The sequence below is a fragment of the Triplophysa dalaica genome, chromosome 13, assembly GCF_015846415.1.
Source record: "Triplophysa dalaica isolate WHDGS20190420 chromosome 13, ASM1584641v1, whole genome shotgun sequence".
In the NCBI taxonomy this organism is placed as follows: Eukaryota; Metazoa; Chordata; class Actinopteri; order Cypriniformes; family Nemacheilidae; genus Triplophysa; species Triplophysa dalaica.
Window position 1 is genome coordinate 14,164,968 of NC_079554.1, and position 24,917 is coordinate 14,189,884.

The following is a 24,917-nucleotide window of genomic DNA, read 5'->3' on the forward strand; positions in this document are numbered from 1 at the left end:
CTGAACAGCATCTCTGGAAATCTTACATGCAGATTTTCCTGCCATCCTTTTTTTTGGAAATTTTATTGAAGTGCAACAGAATACAAAAAGTACATGAAAATCTGGAGCGTTCTCAGTAAAACTGAATGTAATGTATTTAAAATTCTATTTTGATGGCAGATTAATGGCATATAGTTCATGATAATCATTTGTTTAAATTTGTTTAAAGTTGGACGACTTGAATGTGTTTGGAAAAGCATATGGAAATAACCTAATAATCTTAGTTGTCACGGTAGATTTTAATTTCACATTTGCTTTCTGTAGGTATAAATCTGTGGAGTATACCAGTTTATAGACAGAATACATCAGGAGGAAGAAAATGGAGAGTAATCCCATGAATTCATTTTTTGGCAAATCTACAGAATATTTTCAACCCAATAAAAAACATGAACTTCCAACATTGACTGAGGATAGTCTGTCTTTGACCTCTTTTCAATCTTTGACTGAAAATGATTCCTCTTTGGGAGACTGTTCTCGGTGGTGGGATGACTTTGGCACTTCACATTTAAATGTTCAGCTATACAAGAAGACTAAGGACAACCTAAACAGCTCAAATATTCTGATTAATGAAATGAACACTGCTCCAGAAAAAGAGAACCTGGACTTAGACCTGACTGTTGCACATCAGAGAGATCATTACAATAAAATATCAGGAACAAGCCGAGCTAACCAGGATGTAACAGATGGTCTAGCTTACCCCCAGTCTAAACCAATTAGCGAAGTCTTGGACAGTTACAGCGTGAGCAGTCTGTACAAACAAATTGATAATTTAGCAGTGGGTTCAGCGGATACTAAAAAGGTTGTTTTTGGTGACTATACAAAGGTATCTGTCAACATGAGAGATAAAGAATTTGTATCAGCGAGTGATGATGGGAATATGTGCAAATACAGAATCAGTCAGGACATATCTGACAATAATGGACATGGGTTGGATAGCATCAGCAGTGAATTTGGTACGGTGGAAAATGACTCAACGAGAAGTTATCTTTCAGAATTTTCTTTGTCTCTGAAGCCACCCACGTATGACAACAATGACATTTCAATGCAAAGTCAGCAGGAAGCATCTTCCATCATGAGCAAAATGACTGGAGATAAAAATATTGCAGATGTTGCTTCAGATGTAGTTGGAACTTTTGATTTAAACCAAAACACAACTTTAGATACTCTAGATAAGCAGGCATCTAAAAACGTGGACATTAACACCACATCAACACATTGTGAAGATCAGGATCTCATTGATCACAAGGTTCTTTCTCCAAACTCACCTGTGAACAGCAGAACTCGAGTTATCACCCTTACACAAGTGGAAGATCATTCTTTAGAACCTGGTATTGGAGGTGGAAAGATCCAAGAGAAGGAGAGTTTTGTGGAGGTCCATTCTTCTAACCCAACCCAGAAGACTGAGATTCAAAATACACGATCTGACATAAGAGGAAGTGAGTTGGAGTTTTTAAAAGATTCTGAAATCTTTGACACTAAACAACATGCTACCAGTTTGTCCAAACCAGGAAATTCTGACTCAGCCCCACTGGAACCAGTACCTTCAGGCGATCAGCTAGAGAACAAGGTGATGCAAGATTATGTCAAAGGCAAGAGACGAATAAGAGAAGAAGGCTGGAATATAAAAATGCAGGATCGAACCGACAAACTTGTGGGGTCAGAAGAAAAAATAGAGGATGAAAAGATGGGTGAAAATATAAAGAAAGAACCAACAGAAGATAAGACAATGATAGAACATGCAGATACATCCTCTGTGCTCAATCGCCCAGATGATTCATCTCCTGAGAAGAACACAGAACCTCCTCTGGGATCTGAGTCGAACCAATCTGTACAGTCCCCCACCGCAGTAAAAGAGAGACCCCTCCATTTGTCTTTCCTCTTCCCCAGCATGCGTGGCACCAAGAAAGAAGGACATGAGGAAAGAGAAACCCCAGACCAGCCCCAAAGCCCAGATCAGTCGAACAAGGAGGTGAAGGGAGACTTCCTGGAACAGATTACCCAATTCTTCAACAGCAGCAAGGGGGAAGGAAAGAGAAAGAAGGAGACCACGTCAAGTCCTCCGCTGTCTCCAGTCAGCCAAAAGCCTGCAGAAAGGCCAGAGAAACGTCCAAGCGAAGAGGAGAAATTAATCTCCCCATCTGAGGAAACGAACAAAGCTCCAAATACAGAGACGGCCTTAGATGCCTTCAAAGCTTTCTTTACAGTTAAACCCGTCAAAAAAGACACTTCACTTCAAATTGACATGGACGCTGGAAAAAAGAAGATGAATAAGGACAAAGAGGCTCTCAGAGCTTTCTTTGACCGGAGCTCAATAAAGTCACCAGATACCAAAAGAACTGATTGCAAAGTATGAAGCTTTGGTAGCATCTCCTCCAAATAGTTATTTGACAGTCTTTAACTGTACCACTTTCATCAAAAACCCAAAAGAATAACAATTAATTCTAACATTAATGTAGAATGTGTAGTTTATCCATAATTCTTAACTGCTTTAAAATCTTTATTTTCTTTTTATAATTTTTGTTTGTTATCATTTTTCAGTCATTTTTTAAAAACCCTACAGTTTTAGATTTTTAAACCAGTATATGAATGTCTTTATGTTTAACATTGCAATGTAACTGTTTTCTTCCCTTTAGTCTGAGGTGAGTGAGGAACGCACACCAAGGCGACTTCAGACCATCTGGCCTCCACCCAAGCCCAAAGACAAGGAGGAAAAGATAGGCCTGAAATACACAGAAGCTGGTGAGGCCTCATTGTACATTTTGAAACAAGCGGTGTGTAAATGTTTGCTTTTGTACCTAATGGCAGAATGCTCTCCAAACATACTCCAATACACCTCCACCCTCAATGTATTCTTAAAGGGCAGTTCTGCAGATGATAAGATATTTTTCAACATCATATTGTTTGTTTTGCATGTGTCACTCCAAGACAATGCTTTCATTTTCCTAGCTATGCACCACAAACATTTTTAAAGTTCCACCTACTATATTGTTTTGCGTCCATATTTCCAATTTTATAATAACACATGACCCTCATACATCACACATATTCTGTTGATTTAAGAGTCAACAGGGTGTGGAGTGAACCAAAAAAACATAAAAAATCATGGTTCTATGTGTTAATATAATCATAACAGCTACAACCCTCCCACATGAGAAAATTATCTTACAAAAGACGCCTGACAGTTTCTCCCATTGTTCCGCAAATATTAAAGCTATTTTTCTCGAAAGAACAAATACCAGGCCCGGATTAACACAGTTTAGTGCCCTAGGGTGACCACATGTGAAGTCCCCCCCCAACTCGCATGTTAGTGCAACATGAACATGTCATACTAAATATGTTTATTTGGATCATAAATGGCAAGTATTAGGAATACATGTAAAACCATATGTCTTAAAGGGGTCATTTGACTCGGCTAAAAGGAATATTACTGTTTGCTTTAGATGTAATACAATGAGTATAAACAATTTAAGAGTAAAAAATGCTGTATTTTACAGATACAGTGCATGTTTGTATCTCCTCTTTCCTCCGCCTCTCTGAAACATGCTAATATTTTACAAAGCTCAGCGCTCTGAAAAGTAGTGGTGGGCGATAAGGTAAAATTTGGTACCGATCCGATACCAAGTAAATGCAGGGCCAGTATTGCCGATATCGATACCGATACCAATACTTTTAGAAGCATTCACTTGAATTTACTTTCCTGTGGATGAAATATCATGATTTATCAGATGAATGCATCATTCATTTGCTAAATCTGAATACAATTTCATGTCTACTAAAATATTTTGTGATTTGTGCTCTTAATGTGCATATAGGCTAATTAATCATGTAGATGTTAAAACACGGGACATCATTTAATCCATATAAATATATTTATTTAGTTATTTATTCCTGTAATAGAATTTGCAAGCATGAACTTTGCACCAAATTATTACTGGAAAATAGTAAAATAACAGATTAACAGAACAGAAAACCGATACACAACAATACAATTTCTCTCTATCCTAGTACTACTCCTCTAGCTTAAAAAAAAGTCTACACAATTATTACTGAAGAACAAAGCTTTTAAACTGCTTTTCCGTTTTTGTTCAGTGTTATGTTTAGAGATAATAACATAACATTTACATTACATTTCCCTTTCATTACATTTTTAAGTGAATTTATAAACAAAGTGCACACAATTGTTTGAGAATTAAAGTAAATAAAGGGTTTCAATAATAAAGTACTTTTAATTTAAGGTACTGCAGGTACATTTCGCTTCTCTTTTTTAAATCGCCCAATCCCGTCTATGGATAATCCGCCCCTGACAAACACACTACTGCCATCTGCTGGAATGTTTCGCATCTGCAGTATTTAAATATGCACCTTTCGTGATGTATTTGGAAAACGGATTAATGGTAGAACACGTTTACAAGTTTTGAAATATGTACAGAAATAATCATCTCTTTGTTTGATTTTCTCAGAGCATCAGGCAGCTCTACTGCAGCAGAAAAGAGAATTTGACGAAGAGAAGGAGAAAATAGAGGTGAGAAACTTAATAACATTGACATTAACATTATTTAATTAAGCAATTTACAACTAAGCAATTTACAACTGAAAAATACAGAAAATGACAAAAACACTATGGCATCAGCTTCCTTATTTCATTAAGAATTTAAAGTGTCTACTAAAAACGTGTGTACAAAATTTCTAATGCGTATTTTAGTAAGCATGATTTAAAACACCTCTAGTAATGCTTTTACATTTTTCAGCAAATCTGTTTAATTGTAATTTAATTTTTCATTTTTCACATTTTCTCACATTCATGTTGAATTAATTTGACATTATCATGTCTGATTTCATCAGATCAGATTTATTTCTGTAATGTTATTATTATCTGTTTATTAAAATAATGTTGAATATTAAGAAATGAGAAAGCAAAAAATCTGCTGAAAATTAAAGTAGCGTTGGATTAGGATGATCACAGAATTTAAGCAAAAGTCATTAATCGATGGCTATTGGGAGAAATACAGTACATGCTCATGTAAATATGTTACAATCTATCAGTTTTTACACGTTGTTTTTGAGGAGGCTTATTTTCTCATGCAAATATTTTCATATCAGCGTTGTTTATATTAATGTTAACATAACACATGAGATTTGACACTTTTACATGAACGCAGGCCGAACTCAAACTTCAGCTCTTCCAGACACATGAGGAACATGAAGAGGTTCTGTCCAAACTAGGAGAAACCATCGCAAGCTTACAACAAGAGAGAAACGAAGACCATCACAAAGATCTCAGGGATGTTGCTGTGTCCACTGAAGACCACATCAGACCACGGGTCTTTCGCTCCGTTTGCATTCAGACAGACAGGGAGACATTTATCAAGTCTGATGAGGTCAAAGGAGGCCAGAGCAGGGTCCTTGACTTCCAACAAAGTGTGTCCAAAAATCCAGATCCCAGTTTGACAAAAGACCTAAACTTCACTGGCAATGAAAACATGGTTCCTCCTCCGCCTCCCCCACCTGCATTTCTTCAGTTAGAATTGGACAGCATGGTTCCTCCACCGCCTCCACCACCACCACCACCACCTGGCCCTTATGCTCCCACTATATCTCCGCTTCTTCCTCAACCTCTGGATTTGCCAGGAAGTGTACCTCCACCTCCTCCACCACCTCCAGACATGATGTGTGTGCCACCACCACCACCACCACCAGTGTTGCACTCTGTCCCACCTCCCCCTCCAGGAGGCGCTGTCTACCTCAGTCAAGTGCCAGACAATACTCTTCGCAAACAGTCAGTGGAGCCGGTCTGTCCAATGAAACCACTGTACTGGACACGCATACAGATCCAAGAAAACAGGTATTATAGCCCTATATATTTTGCTGAAATATAAACAATTTCCTATTGATAAAATATAAACAATGCCAATGCTTAGAAGTTGATCTTGTTATTGTCTCGGACATTTCTTATAAATATAATGCTTCATCTAAATTTAGATTGTAGAGAAAATAATGTGTATTTGGGTAAATTTTTGCGTTCACATTGAAATCTTCAATAATAATACTATTTGGTTGCGGATTTGGCAAATCTGTGCTCAATTTGTGACATCCTCTAAATTCAAATGAATACATTTGTAAGGTTTGAGAAATATTATTAGCAATTCCAGAGTTCTGGATGTGACATTTTGCATTGTGGATGGGACATATTAAATCTCAGAGAATGTTTTTGTTACTAATATAATGAACCATCTGTTTATATTTCCCTAACCCCTTGTTGATAGAATCAGAATAATATCAGCCTATGCTCAAGTTCTCTATTTCAAAAAAGGGAAATAAACATGCATTATGGAGTTGACAAAAAAGACACGGTTTGGGGAGACAACAATTTTGGCAGGATTTATTTGAAATAAATGCACAAACCAGAAGCAATAATACCCAACCATTGGAGAAGGAATGTCACTTCACAGAACATAAAACATTTATTTATATATTTATTTATTTTATTTTTCATGTGCCCATCCATAAGGAATATGGACCATTATAGATTTGACATTGAAAATGGCACACAGCTGACTACTGAAAACCATGCACTTAAAATATAACAAATGCTTTAAAAACGTGAAGAGAGACCTGAAATTGGAATTTGAACCACCAAGTCACGGGACACAGTTGTCAATGATGATTGGTTAGTTTGCGTTGGTGCTTGTGAATCAGTGTTTAAGTGGGCACAAGAAAATCTTCATTTTAGGGTGAAGGACTCTTTTACATTCCACAGAAACACTCGACATCCATCTCAAAAGTGAGGCAGACATCATTAGACCTCAAATTATGTTTAAGACAGACCGCTGCAGACATTTGTCTGCATGAGGGGCCAGCCACAAGCTGAGCAGTCGTCTTTCCAGGACCTCTAGTGGCGGTGTGGATTTCTGTGGGATTCTTTTCCCCGGCCACCTCTGTGCTGTTGAGATGTTATTCGACTCCCCATAAAAGCTTTCTTCTCTCTCTTTGAGGATTTATTCAAACCAAAGTCGAACCCAGTCAATCTTAACTACGCGCCTTCGCCCCGGCTCCTTAATTATTTTTATAAGAGAGAAATTGTTGCAAAGCACATTGAGATTGTGCTGATTTTCCATCCCCTGCATTATGACACTGTTGCCTGGCAACAACAAATGTTACTTTGGTTTTCACAAATACCACAATTAGTAAGTGCTTTGGTTGGTAGGCTGTACTTCACCTCAAGATATAATCTTGATGTGCCTGTAAAATAAGCGAAAACGTTTGAGGGGACAAAAATTGTCATATTATGCAATATTTCAAAAGAATAGGAAAAAGGCGTAATTAAGACATCCCAACACATCTGTCTCCATCTCCATCTTTATGTATTTTCTCAGAAACGATATGCTGTGGAGTTCACTGGTGGAGCCAGAGATAATAAACACAGATGAGTTTGCAGAACTGTTCGCGAAAGCCGCGTCGACCACCAAAAGAAAGCCCCTCTCAGAAGCCTACGAGAAGAAAAACAAAGCCAGGAAGGTACAGTTGATGTTGCTGAAAATGACAAGACATATGAGATTGGCATGAATGTCCCATTCAAGATAAGCAAGCGTTTATCTTCTTTCATAAAATACTGATTTAAGAAATGTCCACTAGAGAGAGCAGTTTTCAACCTTTGCAATAAAATATTCAAGGCTGGAACACAGAGATATTTCATAATGCCTCTATTTACTTTTCTCTGTTGGTCATTCAGGCTTATACAGAATAACAATAGCACTTAATTCAATTGATTTTAATTCTATTAAGTACCGCTGCCATTGCCATTATATTCTATATAACTACATTGGCTTATAGGAAATAACTGAAAAAAAATGCTACTGTTTATGTGACCATGTCATTGTTTATCTTGGCAGTCAGATTTCACAATGAAAGGATTTTTCAAGGTTTCTATGGTTTCAAATTTGTGTCTTTATTGCATGACACAAAAATAAAACAAAAATGAATCTTTGATTTATATAGTGTATAGAATGCTTTATTGTGCATGTTTGATTTATAAATAAAATGGCTATTGATTTTTAAAATATTGAACTTTTCAAGGTCATTAAATTATTGGATGGTAAGCGCTCCCAGGCAGTGGGCATCTTAATCTCAAGTCTCCACCTAGAGATGAAGGACATCCAGCAAGGTAAATTGCTTTGAAGAACTCCACACATCATCCAGTCAACTGATGTTTTCTTTGTTCCATTACAGTGATATGCCTGTCCAGATAAATTTTATCAATAAAGGGTTAGGGTTAACAATAAACAGACATGTGAAAATGGATGCATATTTGTGCCGTCTGGATAGCGTGAGACGAGTCGAGAGACAATGTTTAAAAAAGGATGCATATTTCTAGAGACGGAGCTTTCAGCCGTGGGATTGGAACCAGTTCTTATTAGGACTTTGTTTTTTAAATAAACTTGTCACATCGTTTGAAACCTTCGCATAAACTTTTCTGAATGCATCACAGGCCAGTTTTGCAAAGTCAGTACCAGCTGTTTTCAATGATTTCGGGAAATTGAGCCACACTTGCTAATGTATTAAATCCAGAACAATTATCACATACGGGAATAAAACTACTACGCAATAGTAATTCTTAGAAATATCTAAACATGTAAAGTTGCACATATCTCTAAGATGATATATTATATACAGTAGTTGGCTATAAAAAATAATACAATTTATTCACAGTTATGATCAATTTCTTGTTTTAAATACTTTCTCGTAGCTGTTTTGACTTTGGACAATTCAGTGGTTGACCTGGATGCCATTGAAGCATTGTATGAGAACGTAAGTATTCTGCAACATTCGTCACTTCATGTTTAGATTACCGTATTTTATTGGCGGTTCTAGTTACAAACATTACCTAATTTATAGTTTTGTTAATGTTTTCATTTACGTAAGTGTATGGGTGTATATTTGGGTCAGTTGTCGTATGTGTTCATCTGGTTTGTTTCTTTTAGAGAGCCCAGCCTGAAGAGTTGGAGAAGATAAAGAAACACTATGAAACCTCGGACGAGGAGCAGGTCAAACTACTGGACAAACCTGAACAGTGAGATATTCCAGAAACATAAGACATAGTTTGTGTTTTCTTTCCATTTAGTCCTGAAAACAGCTAGCAACTTGTATATTTTTTAAGTTTTTGAGATCGATTGAAGGCCAATTTCTTACTCATTTTTGCTCTGATGTTTCACCGATCTGTCCTGACAGGTTCCTGTATGAACTCTCCCAGATTCCTGAATTCTCCAGTCGAGTTCACTGTTTCATTTTTCAGTCAAAGTTTACAGATGCTGTTGCCGCCATACAGCACAAGGCTGAGATTATTCTCCGCGTCTGCAAGGTACAAAGGCAATTTTAAGGGTCAGATCTCAGATCATTTATGAAAGCTGGCCTGCTTTACCTATCACTTTGAGCAGTTGACATTTGTTAAGTTAAAATCTGAGTGCTTGAAAAATTTAAATTCTTTTAATTATAAAGACTGTCAAAAATACTAATGTGTCTTTCTGTACTGAATTTCTGCAGCATCTGCCGGAGGAGGACAGTGTGAGGGAAGTGATGGGACTGGTTCTTGCTCTTGGAAACTATATGAATGGAGGTAGTAGAGCTCGAGGTCAGGCGGACGGCTTTGGGCTTGAGATTCTTCCTAAACTTAAAGATGTCAAGAGCAGGGTAAAGTTACTCTCCAATACTCCTTCTATCTGTTAGACTTCTCCCGAGGCTTTTTAACACTTGTATGCCTTTCATTAGATGTCATTTCATCTGTTTTATAGCATTATGTATAATATGTACGTTTTAACACATTTCCGTATGAATCTACAGGATAATCGAATTAGTCTGTTGGACTACGTTGTTTCCTACTATCTGCACCATTTTGATAAGGTAACCTTTCATAAGCTACTTACTTTATTACACTCTTGTTAAAGGTATGGTTCACCCAAAAATGAAAATTCTGTCAATCATTTACTCACCATCTTGTCATTTCAATCCTGTTTGACTTTCTTTCTTCTGCAGAATACGAAAGAAGATATTTTGGAGAAAGTTAGTAACCGAACAGTGCTGACACTCATTCAAAAACCAATCCAAGTGAATGGGGGCCAGTTAACCACATTCTTCAAAATATCTTATTTTGTATTCTGCGAAAGAAAGAAAGCAATACAGGTTTGAAATGACAGGAGTATGAATAAATGATGACACAATTTTCATTTTTAGTGAACTATCACTTTAAAAAGACCACAGCAACAGTAAACCATCATGACCATCATACTGGTTTAAGTGGGTCAGGGACCACAGATCTTTATCTAATACGCTTGTTTCTCTCTCTTCAGAATGCCGGGACGGAAAAGAGCGTCTTTCCTTTGCCTGAACCTCAAGATATTTTTCTGGCCTCTCAAGTGAAGTTTGAAGACCTCTCAAGGGATCTCAGAAAGTTAAGGCGAGATCTGGCAGGTAGGAATTAGCAAAAGCTCTCTCAAGAGCTTCAAAAACGATTTTACTGTGTGAATGATTTACTACACCATCAAACAAGCCAGATTACATGGGTTTGGATGGATGGCTTTAATCCTCCAGCGACCGTCTGTTACTTTATCACAGTGAATCAAATGAACTTCAGTCAGACTTCTCAGAAGATTTTACAACATCTGTAAGCAACAACTCATTATTAAACCACATTAGATCAGGTAGAATATATCTAAGGACTTTCCGCTTTTGTGTACGCGTGTACACGCACGGATGTTGGAGACGAAGCGGAGTCGGTGCGACTCTGCCCTGGCGCCTTTTAGATATGACTTTAATCCTACCCATCAGATGCTTCAGGCATTCTGTGCTTCTTCAGTTTCGTTGCTCATGTCATTGGAGGGCCGACAGACGGCAGTGCGCTTATGTAATCTGAGAGAAGAGAGGCTTATCGCAATGGGATGGGCTTTATCTCCGCATAGATGCATCTCTGTTCTCCCGCTACACTTGTATCAGTCAAAGTTCAGTGTGGCCTTACAGATGTGTGTCAGAGATTCTATTCTTTACCTTTCAACAAGCCTTTCTTATCGCACGATGGAGAGACTGGCAAATCTGGCCCATCATGCTCTCCCTTTTCCTTGCCGTTTGAACTCCCCTCATGTCCCAAAGAGCCACGTCTTTTGTTCGGGATGTTGTTTTTTTGCTGCGTCTGTTGGATCTTGGTGTCTTTGGTACATTTCCTGCTGAGGTTTCGGATGCTTGAGGTGACCACGTTTGTCTGCAGTGTTGTTTTGAACAACAAGAAAGCGCTGGAGTAATTGAATTGGTCACTGCGTGCCTACGAGAAAGAGAGCGTCCCTGTGAAACGACAACTTTGACAACGTTGTGGAGCACATCTAATGCCTTTAGTCTCCACTACTGATTCATCTTGTTTTTCTTTTGAGACATCTTTTGGATCTCTTTGTAAACATTGCGGCTGTGGTTTGGCTCGCCACGTTGCACAGTTGAGAAGACCTGAATATTGCCACGATTTGAGTTCAACTACTTTCACGGATGTAGCCAATCTTTGAGAATTTAATCGGGTTAAATTAGGATTATTCAATAAAAATACAGTAAATGTCTAAATTGAATGTTTCCTCATTGACAGCCATCTTCACAGTTTACACAAATGCTTAATGACAATGGCAGTGTGTGTAACCTTATCTGAAGCGAGATGCAGATGGAGCGTGTTCAAGCGTTGTGGGTTCCCATCAGGGTGTATTATGACTTGGGCAGGAGACTGGCTCCTCTGATCCTCCTCTGATTGGACGGGGGCTGGCTGTGAACAAACAGCGTTGCAAGGTCCACAGGTGGCGCAGTGGCTATCTAAGTTTCATATCAGAGGTGCATGTGAACAGATCTTAGCCGGAGAAAAGACTTTCCATGAACTTTGACTCTTATGCTTTAGTATTTAAACATGGCTATTGCCTAGAAACATAAGATAACACAATGGTTAAAGAGTACCTAGCATATGGTTGTTTAGGCCCTACTTTGGTTTATGGAGTGTCCAACAACAAGTTTATGTACATACAATGTGTAAAAATACTATAATGTCTTAAGAATAGGCAGTTATTTACTTACTTCTTGACTGACTCTCAAATGATTCGTTCCGCGATTCATCCGTCTAGCCCCTGCCTACCCACTAACCTTGTGTCATGTGATTGGTCAGATGGTGTAGTCTGTTGTTATTGGTCAAACGCGTTCATCGTTTGTCGCAAATGGAACCCCACTACCATCATTACAGGATTACGGTTTACATGTGGTTGGATGTCATGTATATTATATGTGTAGCTAGAGATGGCGGCGATTTTACCGTACCAATTTGAGTCCGAATTTGACGAGGAAGCAGAAGACGCTAATCCACAACAAACTCCACCACGACTGGAGCAGGATGTTTGTCAGTGACAAGTGACAACTCTTGTCATAAAAACTCCCAGTGTGACAACATGCATGCTTATCAATGAAATAAAAGATTTTTTTTTCTTAAAATACTGTTAATACGTTAGTAATACTATTATTTCGTCTTAACTGTGCGTTGTCATGGTACATAGAGCATTTTAGAAAGTCGACGTTATGAAAAATTATTGTAGTATCACCCAAATATATCTATATAGGTGCATGTGCGGCAAATGTGTCAAAATGCAGAGTTAATAGCAAGATAAACAACTGTAAACACCCCAGAAATAACGGTACATGCTAATGTTGATGTTATATGCATTAGCTAAACACAGACATAAGGTACAAAAATATTTCTTGAAGCTAATACAAAAATGAATAGTCACACTTTCAGGTTGTGATTCGGTGGAGCTAACAGATCCAAATAGAGTTGGTATTGCCCCTCTTTGAAGGTTAGTCGTTTCACATACACTGCAGTGAATGCGCCAAGATTATTAAACCAATATTCGGTGAAATGACGCGCGCACAGTAAAACCCTGGGGTTATACTCCTCTGGTATCCTTTGAAAAATGAATTGTAACCATTTTTTCCCTCAGACGTTCTTCCTTTGGTAGTTGAAATAAGACGGACTTAGTGTCACACCCTAGAACACAGACTCTAGACATGATACACACGCATCATGAACGAGCGACTGTGTTTGGGGGAGTCTCAGCAAAACGTAGGCGGGGACTATGTCTAGTGACGTAGATACGCGGGTGTACTATTCCACGTCTTGTTTGTGTGATTCAGAGTCGACTCCCATTTTTACAAGCAAATAACTTTGTTATTTATTCACCTTCGGACTTACAACTTGGCAGACAGCTTACTTTCAAACACAGCAACATAACAGACTGCATGAAATGTCATTTTCATGATCTCATGCTACGTACTCTTTAAGAATTTTATGTAATTTTGGTGTGTAAACATCATATCGCGAGTTCGGAACAGATCAGCACCATGGCCACGATATGACATCTGGAAACCACTGACCTTTCCAGCTCAAAAACAACTCGCCTTCCTTCCAGAGATTCTTTGACGTGATTTCACAAGAAAATTTGAGAGGAATGACTGTGCAGCTCTTGGATAGGTTAGAGACATCTATAAACTTTATGTCACTATTAGTTATTAATCATGCACTTATAAACTTGTGACTATTATTTATTGCTGAGGTGTTTGTGCTAATTCATACTTACAACAGGACATCCTGCATAAAAAATATCTCACCTCATCCAGCAATCGCTAGGAAAAGCATGAAATGCTTTGCACAAAGCATCACTACAGACAGTATATACAGCAATGAAAAGGTCATTTTGAATTTTGAAATCTTGTTGACGATGATAAAACACTTCTGGAAATGCATTAAGATTTCTCCCAAAATACATTTTTATTACTTTGAGATTGCACACATGCTTTGTACTGTAGGACTCTCTGTGCGATCCAGACATTAGTAGAATCCTCTAAAATGCTTCCATGTAGTCGGCTCTTCATTAATAAACAATCTTTAAGTGATGGTTGACTCAAACATGAATATTCTGTCATGAATTGCTAGAATGTTCCAAAACTATATAAATGTCTTTGTTTGGTTGAACACAAAGAAAGATATTTGGAAGAATGTTAGCAACTGAGATTTCAGGGGCACCGTTGACTACCTTAGTGGAAGAAATTATTGTTGTTTTTTTGTTCTGTTGAATGATGTTTTGAAGAATTTTGCAAAGAAAACTGTTCCGGGGCATCCTTGACTTAAATTAAATGTTTTTATCTGAGGAAAAGGTGCCCCAGAAATCTCAGTTGCTAACATTTTTCTAAATATCTTTCTTTGTGTATAACAGAACAAAGACATGTATGCAGGTTTGGAACTATGTGAGATTGCGTAATTCCCTTTAAATCCCTTTAAAGCGGAAGTTCAATAAAAATATTAAATATTAAACCTTAATATGTATACACCCTTATTTAATTTAAAAGCTGTCCATGACTCGATGTTACAGTATAACACAAAAAAAGATATATTAAGGAATGTCTCTTTTGTGTCCAACATTCTTCAAAATATCTTATTGTGTTCTGCAAAAATAAAAGAACAGCATAATCTGTTCATTTGTATATTGAACAGAAATTGTTTATTGTATTTTGAACTGAAATAGTTTTACTAAAATCAATATTTTTCTATTGTTATAGTTCTGTGGAGAATTGACTTTAGTTTAATGTGTTTTAATGTTTTGGTGGGATTTTTTTCTTGACTCATCCATGTTTCTACAAACAAGTTGAAGCCTGACCTTTAGAGACTCATCTTTATCAACAGTGTTCTTGCAATTTATCATCTTGACTATGTATTAGTATTGTACATAGCACAATACCAGAGACATGAGTGGAAGCTCACTATTTACTGTTGTTTTGATGTTCTTTTTGGCTTTTGAGAACTACCGTAACTACTGCAAGTAACATGTATACACTTTGGTAAACGCCTTGGAGAGAAAAGCATCTGCAAATATGATAAATGTGATTATAATGAATCATTCGCTCTGTAATGCTAGCTTCATAAAATGTAAGTGCTGATGGAGAGCTAACAGAAAAAGGCAGGACTGTTTATTTTTGGATAAAATATTGTTTTAAAACTAGTCTAAACTTTGGGTTGGCTTTTGAAATTTGCTTCTGGTCAGGGACCAGGGCCTTAAAAGCATCAATCTAACCCAGTGTTATTTTTTTTTTTTTTCACAGTTTGTGAGAAAGATGTCCTAACCGTCTGTACCAATTCGGCCCAAGAAAACATGCATCCCTTCAAGGAGAAAATGGACTGTTTTATTGCTAATGGTAAGCCATGATGTGAAGTTTAGCCTAATTTACTGTTTGAAAAGTTTGTAAGTCTTCTATTTATGTTCCCTGTCTCATCATCCAATCCTTTCTGTCTACATTGTTCAGATATAAGCTCTAGTTTGTCTGTAAGATGATCGGAGTCTGTAGATGAATGATAGACAGCAGAACAAATGTTTGTTCTGGTTAGGTTATGTGGGTGTGTATATATAATGTATTGTTTTTGTTTAGTGTTTGGATTTGCTTTACTTTGTTTTGGAGATCATAGTGACTGATAAATGGTGATATAAACTGATATTTTACAGGGATGGATAAGACAATGCAAGCAATAGAAAACGTTAGAAAGAGAATAAAGAGAAAACATTTTTCTGTTGGTAACTTATGTATAGCATCAATGACAAATGTCTGCATTTCAAAGAAAGCTTTTGTCATTCCTACATACTGTAGATATTCTTCATGACTGCAGGAAATGTGCTTTCTTATCTGTTTTGTGCCCTTTCGGAGACCTGATAAGTGTCTGTGACTCCCTACCTGTACAGATAGCTGGTCAGGTTTAGAAGGCAGACGAAGAGATAGGAATCAGACAGACTTTAGCAATGAATGAGACTTCGTGAAAATAAGGCATTTTTGTTGTACAGGCCCTATAAACATGAGTATGAATGCTTTTATGTAGCTCAGTGGTTTGTGCATGGAGCTAACAACGCCAAGGTCATTGGTTCGATCCCAGGGGAGTGCACACACTCCGATACAATGTATAGTATAATTCAATGTTAGTCACTTCGTATAAAAACGTCTGCCAAATGCGTAAATGTAAATTAATTTGGGACTATAGCACTATTGGTACTATTGGTGCACAATCTTACCACTTGTTATAAGGATCTATATACAACAGTCCTAATTGTTGATCCACATATTTTCTTTTAAAGCACAAATAGAGGTCATTACTATGGAACACCAAGTGATATCAGCACGTAAAAGGTATAGGCACATATTTGTATAAAATAGTTATGCAAAACTGGTACGTTTCCATCAACTTCCTCCTTTGATTCATCTTTTCTTCCTCAGCTTTGGTAACCTGGTGGAATACTTAAGTATAAAGCCACGTTCTGGGGACCAAGAGGTTCTGCCTGGCCATGTTTTCACACTTTGGTTTGAGTTCTGTAATGATTTCAAGATCAGATGGAAGAAAGAGAACAAGACAATATCAAAACAGAGGTGAGAATTTATCAAACCAGTTTTCTGCCTCATGTTATGTATTTAGTAAACCAAACCAAGTCCGAACAACAGTGATTGATGAGAGATAATAAAAAATAAACATGAACTACATTGAATAAATAACTTGTATTTCATGGAATACTAAAAAAGTATTGAAAAGTAGTTCTGTGTACATCTGAAATTTGTCAAAGAAAATACATTTTCCTATATACTAATTGTCAATATATTTAATCATTGTATAGGTGTGTGTTTGTGTGCGTCTCTGTGTGTTAATATTTTTCAGTATTGCAATATATGTAATAATGCATTTGAATTGCCACTCTTCATATATATGCAAAAATGTACTATTATTTAATATATTGCTGGATATTTTAATGTATATTACATAAATTTTGGTTTGTAAGAGGTTGGTTTAGCAACATGCTTACACCAAACTAACTTTTAATGCTAAGTTGATGTGAAGGAAGTTAGGAAATACTGTCATATCCAATTTCTGTTTTAGTGGGTTCCAGCATTACAACTTGCTGGACAAACATTTTAGTTACATAAACACTTTGATTGAATTCAGCTTTCACATATACAAATTATTCAGTCTGAATGTTTTCTTGATTTTAGGCTCAGAGAGGCCAAACAGTCAGTGCGCAACATCACAGCAGAGAAGAATATTGAGACCAAAAGGGTCCATGCAAACGGACTGGTAACAACTACTTTCATCTTTTTTCACTTTTTTTATACAGTGTCACAGAACCCCTCACATTTTTTTAAATATTTTATTATTTCTTTTCATGTGACAACAATGAAGAAATGACACTTTGCTTCAATAGAAAAGTAGCGAGTTAACAGCTTGTATAACAGTGTAAATTTGACATCCTGTTAAATAACTCAACACACTCCCATTAATGTATAAACCGCTGGCAACAAAAGTGAGTACACCCCTAGGTAAAGATCTCCAAATTGTGCCCAATTTGCCATTTTTCCTCGCCGGTGTCATGTGATTCATTAGAAATACAAGGTCACTGGTAGTTCAACATGGGACCTCATGGAAAATAACTGTCTGAGGATCTGAAAAAAGAATTGTTGCACTTCAAAAAGAAGGCTTAGGCTATAAGAAGATTGCCAAGACCCTGAATCTAAGCTGGAGCATGGTGGCCAAGACCATAAAGAGGTTTAACAGGACCGGTTCCACTCAGAACAGGCCTTGCCATGGTTGACCAAAGAAGTTGACTGCACGTGCTCATCGTCATATCCAGAGGTTGTCTTTGGGAAATAGACTAATGAGTGCTGCCAGCATTGCTGCATAGGTTTAAGGGGGGGGGGGGTCAGCCTGTCAGTGCTCAGACCATATGCTGCACACGGCATCAAATTGGTCTGCATGGCTGTCGTCCCAGAAGGAAGCCTCTTCCAAAGATGATGCTCAAGAAAGCCCACAAACAGTTTGCTGAAGACAATCAGACTGAGGACATGGATTACTGGAACTATGTACAGTGGTCTGATGAGACCAAGATAAACATATTTGGTTCAGATGGTGTCTAGCATGTGTGGCGGCAAGCAGGTGAGGAGTGCAAAGACAAGTGTGTCTTGACTTCAGTCAAGAATGTAGGTTGGAGTGTCATGGCCTAGGGCTGCATAAGTGCTGTCGGCACTGGGGAGCTACTGTTCATTGAGGGAACCATGAATAACAACATGTATTGTGACATACTGTAGCATAGCATGATCCCCTCCATTCGGAGACTGGGCTGCAGGGCAGTATTCCAACATGATAACAACCCCAGAAGAAGCTGAGGGTAAAGGTGATGGACTTGCCAAGCATGTCTCTAGACTTAAACCCTATTGAGCCTCTGTGGGGCATCCTCAAACGGAAGGTGGACAAAATATTGACACTTTTGGCCCAACTTTGACATTTTCACTTAGAGGTGTACTCACTTTTGTTGCCTGCGATTTAGACATGAATTGCTGTGTGTTGAGTTATTTTGAGGGGACAGCAAATTTACACTTTTATACAAGGTATACTCACTACTTTATATTGTAGCAAAGTGTCATTTTTTCAGTGTTGTCACATGAAAAGATATAATAAAATATTTACAGAAATGTGAGGGTGAACTCACTTCTGTGAGATACTGTAGGTGGCAGATATGCAAGAGCTGCAGACCAAACAATAGTAACTGTTAAACTTCATTAGGTGTTTACAACCTTTTTGACACCAAACTTGTTTAACAGGATAGTGTTTCTTAACAGAACTGCATGATGCATCATAATAATATACATGTTTTTGTTTTAATTACAGAAAGAGAGACTGCGTATGAAAGAAGCAAGTCTGACCAGCAGCTAATGCTCTTAACCTTTTCCAAAGAAGGCCAGGTATATTTATGTGCTCTGACCCATCCTTTGGCAGGATAATATTTTTTTCTTCAGACTGTATTGGTGTATTGTGTGTAATCCCACAATAGATTACATTAAGAAAGTTTTAAATGTTAAAATTTTGAAAAAATAATATTTTTATAATTTACTTGATTTTTTTTATTTATTAATTACACTGGGGTTGTTCGAAATGACTATCGTGGCTTCTGAAATGAAATAGGATTCTAACATGTAAAAATGGCAATATAAACAGTTATCTTTAAACTTTATTTTGGTTGTTGCGTAACAAAGTTTAGTACATTAGACAATACTTAAACATAAAAGTCATAATCCAAAGGCAATGTTCATGTACAGTAAACATTGAAAGTTCACACACTTTTTTCTAAATACAGACAATTATGTTGCTTCTTAACATCTCTTTTTTTATTATGTCCATTATTGATGTTTTGATTGCAACATGAAAAATAAACGCCGGTGTAAATTGCACTGGACTCTTTAAAACAAAAATACTTTGGTTGCATCCATCACAATGTCTTCCACATTATGAATAAACCTTACTCGTGCAAATCTTGCTCCACACAGTGGATAATAATAACAATATAAGCATTTTCTAAGACGTCACTATTTTATAGAACTATAATTTATTTGAAGTACATTTAATTGCATACATTTTATTCCCACGACACGTTTTACGCAGAACTGTTCACAAAGAGAACGAGAATGCCGCGGTCACGTAAAGTAATGACGTCAGCACGTTCAATCCAATTCGATAGCGGTACAGCGGCACTGTTTCACCCGTCGCACTCGCTTCCGCTTGGTGTTGGGGGTCTGGCCCGGACAAAAGAGGGTATAAGTGACGGTGGTGAAAGTCTTCGGCTTGCACACAGAGCACGACTCGAAGGCGCTGTCCTCTTGATAAATGTGTCGAGGTATGTAGAATGAGTTGCACTGTCCGTAACAGAAGCGGTTGATGATGGTGCGCGGCTGGCACCCGTCCTCTTTGATCGTCTGCTTCATCGGCTGCGTTTTGCACCAGTCGAGTTTCAGATAACGGCGCTCCGTTACGTATAAAGCCTCCTGGCTAGAGTCCAGCACCTCGTCCCCGACCGAAGGCGGTCCCATTTCCCTGAAAGCGCCCTGCGGTGTCTGCGGCGACTGTTCCGACTCGTTTGGGGTGTATTTATTTGGGTGAGGAATGGCGCCTTGAAATCCCCCGGTTCCTCTGATTCTGGCTGGATTGCAGAGCAGCCACAAGACCGCGACAGTGACAGCTAATGCGTCTTTAGTCATCCTTTCACACGAAGAAAGAAGGAAAACTTAAACTTTTACCAAATTAGACGTATTATTAAAACTATTTTTAAAATAGGTTAAATAGTACAATGAATTATGTTTGTCTATTTTCTTAAATATCTATTCATACTAATATTTTCCTTTGGAGGACTTCAAGTAAACTGTCTTTATGATTTATTATATGGTAAATAATTTGATATGAGATGTTTAAACTTACCTCAGATAAGATGAATATTTGTTTGTATTTCTTCACATGGACTGCAGCTATGTTGTTTTAAAGAACTTGAAATGATATAAACTAGAATATATGTTGATATAAGTTGTTCCAAATGATCGAGATCTCAGAGTCAAAATAAGGTATGGAAGTTCTGAGCTCTGACATTTAAGAGGATGGGGCAGAATACCAGGGGAGGTGCACGCCTCCTAAACCAAAGATCATTCACAGCATTTTGGGGATGTTCCATTGCCTCGAGAGGGAAAAATCATGATAAATAAGAATGCGTATTGGGATTTGGAAAGTGAAACACGATATTAAATACACATCTCAAAATATCTGCACATGAACATATACATTTTTATTTGAATAAAATGAACAACAAAGTCTGTGCCATGGGAAGAATTACTTGTGTTACAATCACACTTTCCTGCACTTTTAATAACATGATTCGTTTGAATGTCGCACATTACGGAATATTAACTTTACTGTGATACTGATAAATGATTTTTATTATACAGATTTGTGAACAACACGATGTTCAGGTTTTGATATTGCTGGTAGCATTTCAACTTCATCGTCCTCTGGAAAATGTGGCACTGATTTCTTGGCCACCACGCTATCCAGCCGCTGTCCCATCAAATATGGATTTGGGCTCTGAAACAACAGTCAGTAGCAGGTCTTGTGACATACCCGCTATAAAATACACGTCAATATCACAGTGGTCTATCTATCATTCATGTGCCTCATAAATTCCACCCAGAAGCCATAGAACATTATTCCTAGTTATGTTCACAACATACCCTTTTTCTTCTTTTTGGCCCACCCTTCAGTTTTTCATACAACAGCCCTTCGTTCTGAAAGAGTAAGACAATATTACTATACTGTATTACAGAATGTATTTAAACATTATATAAACTTCAAAATGAACTATGATGTAGATAAAGAGATTGTTTATCAAGAACAAAAAAAACTGAACCAATTTACTGTAGAATCATTAATCATATTAGACGGTAATGCACAGAAATAGGTCAGTATACTTTTATCTATTACAAATAAAACCAATTTGACCATGACTTCGGTTAAAATAACCTCATATGTCATTCAATTGATTTGCTGAATTGTGTCTTTAAAGCTCATTTTGTGGAATGAAACAAAAGTTTATTTTAAGGGAATCCCAGTCTGTTTCACTGTGCCAACTCACCCACTTCGCCAGGGCAGGGTAGTCATGCTCTGGATCAAAGAGGTGCTGATGTTTCTGGAACTCACGACTGAACTCGGCAGTGTCTGGAGAGTTCTCTATGCATCCATCCACAGCTAGAAAAATATCACATTTTAAAAACTGAGAAATATGGACTTCTCATTTTCTGAGAATATTCAGATAACACTGAAGTTTAGTGTTGCATCTGTGTAGTCATTCCTGTCTGTAAACATCTTTAATCATTCTATCTGTAGTCTTTAAACTCTCCAGGCTCAGTAATTGTTTACTGTTTTTTCAGAATAAACTGTATCACTGTATTTTTGTGGATTTTGATCATTTCTGCACTTTCGGATGCTTACCAGTCTTTCCCAGGGGGCAAGGATTAGGAGGGTCGGGATACCCATGGTCCTCACTGAACTCTTTGGGAACATTGTCTCCAGTTAATTCTGCAACGATGTTAGGGATGTTCCCGTATGGTCCAAGATGTTGAAGCCCTTCGTGGGCACCACCTAGTGGACAAAGTGTAGAATAATAAACGTGAAGGCAACCTCATCATGGTGTCTAAGCCATTGAACAGAGGATATCATAAACATACAATTAAGCCGTTTTTAATATGTGTTTGTCATGTGTTTTCGATAAATGTTTTAAATTCTACAGTCTTTGCATTTAGCATACACACAACATAGATCTACGTTTATAATAAACTTATATTTATAATAAAGCGCGCCCTAAAGAAAACTGTTTTTTATACAAAGCTTGTACCTTGGATGCTAAGAGGACCCACTATGTTGGTGGCCTGGTGCGCAGGATACTCGACCCTGGGCCGAGCGATGCCCAGCTGCTCCATCACACCGTGGAGCAGGCGCTGGAGATCAGCCTCCGACACCTGATCTGCCGTGCGTGGACTGCGACCAGAAACCACGACCAACACGCTTATCATGACACTCAGAAGAACCGTGGGTGTCATTTTCGGGTCCGAACCCATCGTTGACGTTTACTACATTAACGATAAACAGAAAATAATAGATAGCTAAATTATATAAAAAGGTTTTTTAAAGTACATTTCAATATATTTATGTGACGTGCGCATCATGATGTATCATTTAGAGTTGACGGAGAATACATACTCACAAAAACAGATCGCTGTTGTGTACGTCACAGGTAAACAGGCTTCCTGAAGAACACAGGCCATCATTTGAAATGCATGAATTTGGCATGAAAATAGATAATCGTAGTCGTATTTTTGCAAATCTATAAAACAAGCGTGTTATGGCATGAAGCCTTAAAAATGACGGCGTATTAAAGAGATAACTTACCATGTAATATGGATCGAGAGATGGTCTCGCTCAACAGAGATGCCGTCCTCCTCCACGCATCATTTGCTCTGTTGCCAAGCACCCGAATCATCTGCCTGTACAAATGACCATTAGCTGACGTAGTGTGACACTGCAAACATGTTTTTTACGTCCGTGTTTCGGTGTTACATTGCTTCATAAAGTGAAAACGTTAGTTGATAAATACAAGTTAATGTATTTACAGTAAATAAATACAATTTAAAATTTCAGTAGGCTATATGGAAACACCTGTATGCTAATTTCAGTGAGCTGTGTGGTCGTCTTCGTCATTTATCCCTGAAGGGAGTACATTCTGGAAGTTCTGGTTTTCATTGCAAATAGGCTGTAAACTATCGGTTGTTTTCAAACACATTACAAAATTATTCTATGCAGTTTGTTTTAAGCCTTATTACAGTAGGATCTAATGTTTTTTTTCCAGACAGATACACAGAAAACATATAGTTTCCATTACAGTTTTTCTAAGTCACTTTGGTGCATTTCTCACATAACTATTGACATTTGCACAACATTTAGTTCAACCTCCACAACATTTAGGCTGTGCACATCATAGTAGCATTTTCTCATTCCTTCCAACAAATATCAAATGCTTTTGGACATCAATTGCTTTCATACAACTCTCTGCTGTTTTATGACATTATCATTTGCTTATGTCATGTCAGTCAAAATTGACTAAACATGTGAATGCTGAATAGTCATTCCATATAAAACTAATAGTCCTCATTTCATTGCTTTAGTCATTACATGCAAAAATGTTGAAATAGTTGTCAAAATCTTAAAAAAAATTGAACAAAATTGTCTCAGGTGAATTTTTCTCTTCCTGGAGGTGGAAGGTACTGTATATGACCAGCATCCACATACCCAAATGGCCCTGCTAGTGGCCATGGATGCAGCATGTGATGACATCACAGCAGAGTCCTGCAGAGGGTGGATTCGCCACTCGAGGAGATACATTTCTCGCTGCATTGCAAGAGATGATATTCGCTGTGATGTAGATGAAACTATGTGGCCAGACAGAGAGGAACGTCTGGATGTGCATGAATGATTTACAGTACTATGTATGTTGTATGTTCAGTTCCAATATGTACTGCAATATTGTTTACAGTTGTGCACAGCTCTACCCAAAGGGAGTTGATGTTTGTTGTAAATAATGGTGTATTTATACTTTTGCACAATGCTGTGAACAAATTAGAATTGCAAAGAGCATACGCAGTAAAAATGTGAAACATACATATTCAGTTCCTTGTACTCAGATACCTCACTAAATACAGTAATGTCTAACTTTACTGTAGTTTTCAAATGGCTGTGCAAATTGTATATAGTGCTGTCTTGAGCATTTTCAGGAAGTGTCACCAAAATCTGTCTTTTTTTACATTGGAAAACCTTTACTGAGTAAACTGTCATAATGAAAACATGACAAAGCCATTTGACTATCTTGTTCATAAACAGTGGTGTCAAGACTTTTCATCTCGATGACACTGACACTTTCATTGACATGAATACTTGCTTTTGAGGAATGAGCTGTCCATTTTGAGCAAGTGACAGGCTTTTGCAGGTTATACTAATTGTTTTGAGGAATGCATTAACTATTGTGCAAATGTAAATAGTGATGTGAGAAATGCACCAAGGCGACTGAGAAAAACTGTAAAACCAATACAATAACCATTGAACACACTAGAGTTTCTGTGGTGTTGTGCATCTATCTATCTATGTTATAAAATTATATTATGAAGAATAATAGTAGGCTTACAACACAAAAAAATGTATATATATATATATATATATATATATATATACACACACAGTTTATAGATAGATAGATAGATAGACAGACAGACAGACAGACAGACAGACAAATAGATAGATCGTATAGAAGTATAAGTATACCTTGTCTATAATGTTTAGTCTATTATGAAGAGCAGGTCATCCATTATGTGTTTGACTCATATTTCTCATATGCTTTCTTGAACTGTCGTCCTTATCATAATTTATTTCAGGTATT

The 24,917-nt window shown here is 37.4% G+C and overlaps 3 protein-coding genes across 3 annotated transcripts; 1 reads left to right on the forward strand and 2 right to left on the reverse strand.

Annotated features, from left to right (window-relative positions):
* The first annotated feature begins 610 nt into the window (after positions 1–610).
* fmn1 (formin 1) lies at positions 611–18,887 on the forward strand. Its single transcript, XM_056763760.1, has 17 exons — positions 611–2,386; positions 2,673–2,778; positions 4,500–4,561; positions 5,199–5,881; positions 7,413–7,554; positions 8,113–8,200; positions 8,783–8,844; positions 9,018–9,106; positions 9,265–9,394; positions 9,577–9,723; positions 9,874–9,933; positions 10,380–10,500; positions 15,193–15,285; positions 16,212–16,263; positions 16,351–16,500; positions 17,116–17,197; positions 18,785–18,887. Exons 1-17 carry the CDS (start codon positions 611–613, stop codon positions 18,827–18,829), a joined length of 3,888 nt encoding a protein of 1,295 aa, XP_056619738.1. The 3' UTR covers positions 18,830–18,887.
* A 247-nt stretch (positions 18,888–19,134) lies between these two features.
* Positions 19,135–20,515, reverse strand: grem1a (gremlin 1a, DAN family BMP antagonist). Its single transcript, XM_056765231.1, has 2 exons — positions 20,366–20,515; positions 19,135–20,149 (listed from the first exon to the last, which is right to left on the reverse strand). Exon 2 carries the CDS (start codon positions 20,146–20,148, stop codon positions 19,615–19,617), a length of 534 nt encoding a protein of 177 aa, XP_056621209.1. The 5' UTR covers position 20,149; positions 20,366–20,515; the 3' UTR covers positions 19,135–19,614.
* A 135-nt stretch (positions 20,516–20,650) lies between these two features.
* Positions 20,651–22,959, reverse strand: LOC130434861 (neuroendocrine protein 7B2). The gene is given in 8 exon segments (XM_056765230.1): positions 20,651–20,929; positions 20,932–21,019; positions 21,166–21,219; positions 21,567–21,679; positions 21,923–22,072; positions 22,326–22,560; positions 22,691–22,737; positions 22,880–22,959. Coding segments are annotated over 6 exon segments (654 nt in total). The 5' UTR covers positions 22,549–22,560; positions 22,691–22,737; positions 22,880–22,959; the 3' UTR covers positions 20,651–20,903.
* Between the last annotated feature and the right edge of the window lie 1,958 nt (positions 22,960–24,917).